Source organism: Podarcis muralis, chromosome 4 (genome assembly GCF_964188315.1).
Source record: "Podarcis muralis chromosome 4, rPodMur119.hap1.1, whole genome shotgun sequence".
In the NCBI taxonomy this organism is placed as follows: domain Eukaryota; kingdom Metazoa; phylum Chordata; class Lepidosauria; order Squamata; family Lacertidae; genus Podarcis; species Podarcis muralis.
Genome location: NC_135658.1, coordinates 72822630 through 72832022, shown reverse-complemented (window position 1 = coordinate 72832022; position 9393 = coordinate 72822630). Strand labels below are relative to the sequence as shown.

The 9393-nt window shown below is 41.9% G+C and overlaps 1 protein-coding gene across 1 annotated transcript in view; it reads left to right on the top strand.

The window, feature by feature from the left end:
• The window catches only part of JADE3 (jade family PHD finger 3), a 34092-nt gene extending 25825 nt beyond the window's left edge, over window positions 1-8267 (top strand). Inside the window, exons 7-9 of the mRNA XM_077927799.1 lie at window positions 1948-2436; window positions 4946-5063; window positions 6112-8267. Coding sequence (XP_077783925.1) covers window positions 1948-2436; window positions 4946-5063; window positions 6112-7007 — 1503 coding nt within the window. The 3' untranslated portion in view covers window positions 7008-8267. The remainder of the gene's footprint in view (window positions 1-1947; window positions 2437-4945; window positions 5064-6111) is intronic.
• The last annotated feature ends 1126 nt before the right edge of the window (window positions 8268-9393 follow it).

Below are 9393 nucleotides of genomic sequence, written 5' to 3'. Positions count from 1 at the left end.
GGTGGGAGACGATGCAGCAGAATAGCCTTTAGCAGTGTTTATATTTTAAGGATATGGGTGGCGCTGTGGTCTAAACCACAGAGCCTAGGGCTTGCCGATCAGAAGGTCGGCGATTCGAATCCCCGCGACAGGATGAGCTCCAGTTGCTCAATCCCAGCTCCTGCCAACCTAGCAGTTCGAAAGCACGTCAAAATGCAAGTAGATAAATAGGTACCGCTCCGGCGGGAAGGTAAACTGCTTTTCTGTGCGTTGCTCTGGTTTCGCCAGAAGCGACTTAGTCATGCTGGCCGCATGACCCGGAAGCTGTATGCCAGCTTCCTTGGCCAGTAAAGCGAGATGAGCGCTGCAACCCCAGAGTCGTTTGCGACTGGATCTAACAGTCAGGGGCCCCTTTACCTTAATATTTTAAGGAAACATTTTTGGGGTATTGGAAAAATGTAAAAAAAACCAACCACAACCTTTTGGCATCACAGAATTGTAGATAGGGGGCCAATGAGAGTGGTTGGCAGGGATATTTGTTAAAAAAATTAAAGAGACTTTTGTAAACCTTTTGGGGCCCGCCAAAACCTTTAGGGGTGCTTATGGGGAACAACAGTCAATTAAAAATACATTAAATTAAAAAGCAAGGGAATGCACAGGATCCCTGAGATAATGCACTTGGGGCCCTTTTATTATGCCAAAACGCTTTAACTAAAGCTTAGACACTACACTAGCTAAGTAGCAGGATACAGGATTCACAGCTTTATGGCAGATACATAATTTAAGTGGTGCCTCGGGTTACAGACACTTCAGGTTACAGACTCCGCTAACCCAGAAATAGTACCTTGGGTTAAGAACTTTGCTTCAGGATAACAGAAATCGCGTGGCAGCAGCGGGAGGCCCCATTAGGTAATATGGTACCTCAGGTTAAGAACAGTTTCAGGTTAAGAACAGACCTCCAGAACGAATTATGTTCTTAACCCAAGGTACCACCATAAAAATGCAAGCTCTATACGAATGCTTGCATTATTACTTAAATTGTGTATCTGTCATAAAGCTGTGGATCCTCTATCTTACCCTGCTACTTACTTAGCTAGTGTGGTGGCTAAACTTTAGTTAAACAGGTTTTGCAGAAGTCAAGTTATCTTGCTTTGCACATCATGTTAAACCATAGTTAGGTTTAATATGTGGTTTAATGTGGACGAGCAGTGCACACTGCTCAAAGTTTCCAGTCCACTTTCCCTCACAACTGGCCACAAACTGCAAGCAACTTTACTTATCAAGTGATAACCAAACTTTGTTATTTGTTTACTGCTCATGGTTTGTTTGGGGGAAACAAACCATGAGCCCAGATTTGGATCGCACATGAAGCCAAGGCATGTGGTTTTTTGCTCCCGCCATGGTGCAGCCAGGAATGGGGAAAGAGCAAAGTGGAGACTTGATTAGCTTGTGGGAGCATACTGCTCAGTCATGTAAAGCCATAGTTAAACATTACCTATGGCTTAATGTGATTTCAAAACACAGCCATTGTGCCAAATTGCTGCTAAGGCTTTACCGTGAACCAAGCACTGCCCATGGCGTTGGAATGCTGGAGCTTATACAGAAGAAACAAATGATTGAATAGGCTGTTTTTCATTAACGGTGTGTGTTGCCTCTTCTGAAAGTGTATATGCATAGCTTGTAACTCTTAAGATAAAAGTACTTATACATCAATATTTTACATTTTATAAAGTGTATTTCTTAAGAATCTTTAGTGGAACAGAATTTGCTTGTTTTTCTTGTTGTGTCTGAAGGTTACCATTTAGACTTCTAACTCGGGAATAAACAACCTTTAAAGTAAAGCTGTGTCTTCTGAATACCGCCTGTGAAACTCTGTGCATACATGTAATAATAAAAGGCCTGTGATACTTTCTAAGCTTTCATTGGCTGGTTTTCTTCCTCTGATGCTTGCTTTAACTGGTGGCGGTTTCCTTCACTCAACAGTGCTCTGTGAAGAGCTGCATTACTGCCTTTCATGTCACGTGTGCCTTTGAGCATAGCCTGGAGATGAAAACAATCCTGGACGATGGCGATGAAGTCAAGTTCAAGTCGTACTGTCTAAAGCACAGCAAAACCAAGCAGAGCTTGATGCCTGATGCGGACATTAATCCCAAGAGCACAGCAGACCAGAAGCAGACCGAGAGCGAGAAAACCAGTTTGCGTGCTCAGAAACTTCGGGAGCTGGAGGAGGAGTTCTACTCCCTAGTGAGGATTGATGACGTCGCAGCAGAACTCGGCCTCCCTAAACTCACTGTGGACTTGATCTATAATTACTGGAAACTGAAACGGAAAAGTAACTTTAATAAACCATTATTTCCTCCCAGGGAGGATGAAGAAAACGGCTTGGTTCAGCCAAAAGAAGATAGCATTCATACTCGAATGAGGATGTTCATGCATTTGAGGCAGGATCTGGAGAGGGTAAGGAGGAGAGGAGGGGGGAAGTGACGAAAAATACCCTTATAAAGGAAGAAGTAGTTCGCTGCAGCAGGAATTGGGAAGGGGCAGATCAATCCAACACTGTAGTGCTTATTTCTTCTTATTCTATCTCCAGCAAGTTCATCACTGTACGCCACAATCTGACAACCTTCAGATTTGACTGTTGCTGCTACCCTTGAAGGCTATTTGGAAACTGCAACTGGTCCAAAACGCAGCTGCCAGATTACTGGCTGATGTTCCATTTTAGAGCTCTTACAACCTCAGTTTAATAAATAGCTGCTGTGGTTGCCTTTCCCCACCCCACCAATGTCCCCATCAAGGTGCTCACATTCGTGTTTAAAGCTCTAAGTGACTTGCACCCTTGAATAGCTGAAAGACCACCTTGGGTGTTAAAATTTGGCAAAGGGCACTGTCTTGGTAGTACTTCCGCCTTCAGAGGTGCAGGGAATGGTGGCCCGGGAAAGGGCTTTTTTCCTTTCCTGTGGCAGCTCTTCATTATACAGTATGTATAATTCAGCTGTATGCTGAAAATGCACCTCTTAGTCCTGACCTTCTCTTCTGCTAAATCGATAATGTTCTGTTCTATCTGGAACGGCTTTACTTGTTTTTATTACCACATCTGTTTTTATCATTATTATTTTTTTATAATTGTATATTGTATTGTTGTAACCCTCCCTGGGGCCCTATGAGGAACAGTGGGTAAGAAATCAAGTAAGTAAGTAGATCATGGAGGCTGGTGGAAAGAAGAAACGGGAATGGCAAGAAGCTAAGTAGAAGTAGGATCCACCAGATTCTGGGTTCATCCTACGCCTTGTGGTGTGCCATGCTACCCTGCTGTATGGCCCATATGTCAGCTGATGCTGTGTGGAGGCTGATGCTGTGCATGGCTGTTCTTCTGGAGCAGTCGCCAGGTTGCTTTCCTCAAGTGTCACGATGAGGTTTCTCCTCCATTACAACACTGTTTGCAATTTACAGTCGGAGGAGGCTGATTCTGGCGGTGCTGTGCCCATTAGCTCATTTGCATGCTTGAGATGGGGCCAGCGTTACTGATGGGGCCATAATATTGACTCTAGTAAGGAGGCTACAGTAGAGCCTATTAAGGATCCTCCACAGGCATCATGCTAATTACCGTATTTTTCACCCTATAGGACGCACCGGCCCATAGGACGCGCCTAGTTTTTTGGGGGGGAAATCAAAGGGGGGGGAATTATTTCCCCCCCCCCCCCAGGTTTGGGCAGCCATCCCCAAGCTAGAAGAGGGAGACGGAGCGCTCCGTCTCCCTCTTCTGCCTTCAGGGACAGCCTCCCTAGCCTCTGTGGGGCAGCGCACTCCGCTGCCCTGCAGAGGCCTTGTGCAGTCATCCCCAAGCTAGAAGAGGGAGACGGAGCGCTCCGTCTCCCTCTTCTGCCTTCAGGGACAGCCTCTCTAGCCTCCGTGGGGCAGCGGCTTGCCAGCCGCCAGCCTCCAGATCAGGTCGGGGAATAGCGGGGTGGCAGCGCTCCGCCTCCCCGCTATTCCGCGAGCTTGTGGGCCTGGCGGGGGGGAGAAGCAAGCTTGCTTCTCCCCCCTGCCAGCCTCCAGATCAGGTTGGGGAATAGCGGGGTGGCGGTGCTGCGCCTCCCCACTGTCCCCCGAGCTTTTGGGCTGCAGGCTGCTGCCCGCAAGCCTTGCGAGCCCGCGGGACCTCCTGCCGGGCTTGCAAGGCTTGCGGATAGCTTCCTGAAGCCTCGAGAGCGAGAGGGGTTGGTGCACACCGACCCCTCTCGCTCTCCAGGCTTCAGCGAAAGCCTGCATTCGCCCCATTGGACGCACACACATTTCCTCTTCCTTTTTGGAGGGGGAAAAGTGCGTCCTATAGGGCGAAAAATACGGTATACAGCTGTGACTTTAGGAACCTTCTACCTGCTAAACAGGTAGCCCAGCCCAGGAAGCCAATAGGCACCTGATAACCTTTCCGTTGTGAATTTTAAAAAGCACTCGAGAATGTTTTGCAGGTGGATGGTTCAGAAGGGACTAGAGTTAACGTTGAGTGTATCGAAGGCAGAACGGAGAAAGAGGTCAAGCGTTAACACTGCAATATGAATAATAAAACATGCAGATCATTTGAGTATACAGATTCTAAATACAGGAAACTCCAGTTTTAGGCACGACCAATATGTGTGCCATCGCGCGCGCACACACACAGTGCTAAACCTGGAAGTAGTTTACTGCAATCATAAAGACGTCACTGAAACTAAAAGGGCAGAACGGGGTGTTTGCTGTCTTTCAATAGGTTTCCAATTTTATGCAAGTGCTCAATGACTCAGAACGCAACCCCCCCACATAAATGGGGGGTTGTAATATTGTAGTTTATCATTGAATATTATCCCAAGTATTATTATTACTATATGTTTATTTATACCCCACTGTTTCCACTGACTTCAGTGCTTCTGGAAAATCTGTTAAAAGGTTTTAAATAGGGGGTTTTTTTTCTTTTGTTTTTTCGCTGTAGGTAAGAAATCTTTGCTACATGGTAAGCAGAAGAGAGAAGCTAAAACTTTCTCACAGCAAAGCACATGAGCAGGTTTTCAATTTGCAAGTCCAGCTTATCAATCAGGAAATTGCTGCAGGTAAGGAATGCAAAACAAGACTGGTTCAGATGATCATATCTGAGCTTTTTAAACAAATATATGCATGAACCTTTTTACTTACACATTCAACCCCTCTTTCCTTATTTGTGTATGCAGTGATTAAGTCAGGAAGTAATTGACCTTAGTTTTCTGTTTTTTTCCAAACCAGAAAACTATAGCTACCATATTGTGAACAAATTGGAGTATTAAGCCAGCTTGGACTATGGTTTATATCCTGGCATATTCTGAAGTTGATAACCATAGTTTCCTGATTAGGGCATAGCAAGAAAGCATGGTATGGGTAATTGCAGACCTCCTGGTCTGATTGCAGTGTGGCACAAAGGGTCTCTGTATGTGCAGGCAAAACACTTGTGCGTAACTTGGCTTAATAAGATGAGATGTGATTGTCCCAATATGACCATGTCTACTTTAGATCTTTGCTATGTGTTGCTAGCTTCCAGAGCCTTTTTAAACATGCTTTTCTAGGATTGTTAATTGTAAAATCCCCTTTCAGCTATTCCAGAAATATATCTTATGGGCTATCTATATGGTATAACTTTTTATTACTGCATTTGTTTACATTGCAGAAAATTTGTAAGTTGTGTTCTAGACATGAGTAAGAAGAATGCACTAGAATATGCAAATACTACAAACGTAGTATTGTTTTCCTTCTACTATGTTCTTAAAATCTCATGCTCCTCTGTTCTGGGAAGGCTAGATAGAGCCTTAGTATGTCACCAGGTATTCAAAAAATATCTAGTAGCATATAATTTTTTAACACTTTCTTGAATCTGTTATCAAGGAAACATGGGGAAAGGTACTTTCCTTAATTGCAAATCATATTATAAACTTATAGGTTGCTACATTTAAATAGTTCTATAATAGGTGCATATTCCTGAATTGCAAGGTTGGACTACGTGATCCACAGGGTCCCTTCCAACTCTGTGATTCTATTAAGTTCTGTGAAGATGTGCTGCATACATTTGCGTGATGAAATCTGCCTCTTAAATAGATACCTTCTCACACACCCTTTTATCTTTCTCTATAGGCCATTCTCTGACAAGTGCACTGGAAAACACTCTGTTTTATCCACCTCCTAGAATCACCTTGAAACTTAAGATGCCAAAATCAACATTAGGTGATTTCAAAAATAAATTGAAATCTGGTAAACCACTTTCTCCTGACAACAACGTCGTGGTTTACAGCAAAAAAGGTATCCCAGTATCCAAAGAGACTTTTGTTTCAAATATGAAAGCCTACTCGAGGTTTCAGCATGAAAACAGGAGCAATGGCTTACTGGGAGGGATGGTGAAGTCTAGGAATGAAGCAGCAAAGAATTCTGGACCTGCACATACATCAGACTTTCATCGCGGACAGTCGTCTGGCAAACCCTTAGCACTTCAAGCTGCATTGCATGGACAGTCCTCCATTGGGAACGGGAAAATTCAGCAGCACTCTAATCTAGCAAAGTCTAATGGCTTAATGGGCAGAGTTGGGGATGTCACTCAGCGAGACAGCTCTAGCCAAACGACATACGAGCAGCAGTCTGTGCTCTCTGCCCACTTGGCTAGCCAGAGCAGCTTCAGGAAATCAACAATAGAACACTTTAGCAGGTCCTTCAAAGAAGCGACCAACAGTTTGGTGAGGACCACGGAAGATCTCAGATGCTGTGAAAAGCCCTCAAGAAGGCTGTCGATGAGAGAGCGTTCCTGGGGCAAGCAAACTCTTGAATATCAGATGGGGAGTGCCCCCTACCAGGACAATGATGGATATTGTCCCGATTTGGAACTCAGTGACTCTGAAGCTGAAAGTGATGAGAGTAAAGGACAGATAAGACTGAGAAAAAGCAGCTCAGAGAGAGAGGTCCCAAGTAAAGACTTTAATAGAGATTGTCATAGTAGAAGTAAAAGAAATTTGATTTCTCACAGTTCAGTACAAAGGTGATTAGAAACCCCGGATAATGGGAATAGCTCAGCCTTCGTATGTCCAAGATTATTGATGCAAACCTTAGGAAATCTGCAGGTTACAGTGTAGGATCTATGAGCAAATGACGAACTTGCTTTTTTTAAGTGGTGAATTGGTTTACCCTTTTTTGAAAAGATTGTTAATTGGGGTTTTTTCCTATAAGTGCTAAATAAGTAAAGGTTACTTTAAATATCACTTGCAGAAATAGTTTTATATATCCACTTCCCCGGTCTACGGAAATGTATTGTGTTCGGCTTTGTACCAGTGGGCAGGTATTCCAAAAAGCCCATCCATCTGTGACAATCTGCAAGAAGATGGAACAGGCGATTCTTGCTGCAACTTCAGTATAATATCTCTTCATGAGAACACTTAAGCAATCTCTTACCCCCCCCCTTTTTTTTTTTTGGAAGGAATTTAAAAGGCAAAACTGTATTTTGAAATAATGGTGCTTGCTTAATTGTTTTTGTTTGTTTGTTTTGGTCTGGATTGGGACATATGACTACTAGACAGAAATCATGTTCTCAGCCAATTTCAGAACAGGTGGTATGATTCTGAAGGCTCGGAAACAAGGTTCATTCTAACTCCGTGGGACTTGGTTCCAAGTAAACATGCATAGGATCCAGATATAAAGGGTTTCTCATAGCCTGCTGAGTAAGGTTTACAGACTCCACAGTCAATGCTGCCAAACACACTGATCTCTAGATTCCCCCCTTTCTCCTCATAGTTGCTAAAAGTTGTGTTTTCCTTTGCTATTGCAGCTTGCTTTTATTGTGTAAATACTCTTTTTAACTTCTAGTATTTTTTATTTTATTTTTTAATCCTCGTGTACATAGTAGTTTGTTGTGGGTTGCACTTGCAAAATATTTTACCCAGCCGGCCGATACAAATGGCTGATATGTGGATAGTGTTTAATACTAGAAGTATGTAATCTCTAAACCTATTCAGGCAATCACCGGTGATGCCAGATTCTCCTTTGTCAACTCAGAAGGCTTTTTAAAACCTTGATCCCACAACATTACATCTATTCCTTCCATCCCAACACAAACACACATTCCTCCCCCCCCCCCCCCAGCTATCAAATACTTTGTCCGATTTCTGAGCCAAAATTGGTGAATACATTGTTTTGGTTTCCAAGTTTAAATATAGTCAGACACAGTAAATGAAAATATTTTTGATTGCCAAAAAAGCTTGGGAATTGCTTAGGCCACTTTATTGTCTAATTAGATTTACTCTTTTTTTTTTTACAAAAACGCTTCGTAATATGTGGCAATGGTGTCAAAGAAATTACTCTATATTACGGCGTACCATTGATCTTTAATTAGGAAAAAATGGGCTTCAGCATCCAATAATAATTTGACTAATGATATTGTTACAGTTTGCTTTAATTAATAAAATTCCATAATGTGAAGTAAAAGGAACCGGGGAAAATTTAAATCTAATAATAAACAGTGCAGCGAAAACAAATAAAGAGCCACATTTTTCTTGAAAGCCTTAATCTACTTTTAGTTGTGAAGAAGGGATTCACAATGAGATATTCCTGAAGGAAATAAAAGAAATTTGACAGTTTCACATTCTTTGCTTTAGGCATTCTTAAAAGTTTGCTTTGTTTACTCATTTCTATGGTATGTTTGTGTAATTTGTCTTTTTCCCCCATAGATCTATGTTTAAGGCATTTTCTTTCATGTAAATATATAGTACCTTTTTTTAAAAAAAAGTTAGTGTTTTGTTGAAAAAATGGTTGGCCTTTATGTTGTCATCCATTCAGAACGGTGCTGAAAATGTTCACTTCTCTATACATTGGTTCTAGTTTTTCATATTTATTGTTAACATTGTTTCCTGGTCATGAAGTAAATAAGAGTTGAAAATGGGAACAATTACTTCATTGATCTGAAGGGGACGACGACAACAGTCGTGTTTCATGACTAGTGGCATGAGAACAATATAAAGGGTAGGAAATGGTGCTTCAGCAAGACTCCTCAGTTTTGCTAATTTAAAGGTGATGACTAAAATATATCAGTTCAGGTGATAGTAATTTTGTTTTTGTTTAATTTTACATGATTTTAATAGATACATGGAGGAGGAGCCTTTGGCTATATAGCTTTCAAGTATCTGTCTCCAAAATATATTTGCTAGTTTTTACAATGTGTTCAGTGGCTAACTTTGAAGTATTACCTCTTAACCTAATTTGTTTCCCATATATATATATATATATATATATATATATATATATATATATATGAGATTTTTCACAAATGGATGTCTTTTTCAGACGTCCCCTTTTTACAATACTTTTTTCATTAAATTATGAAACTGCTAACTATACCTTCTTTGTTGTGATCTTTTGAAGGCTGTAATATTTTGGTCC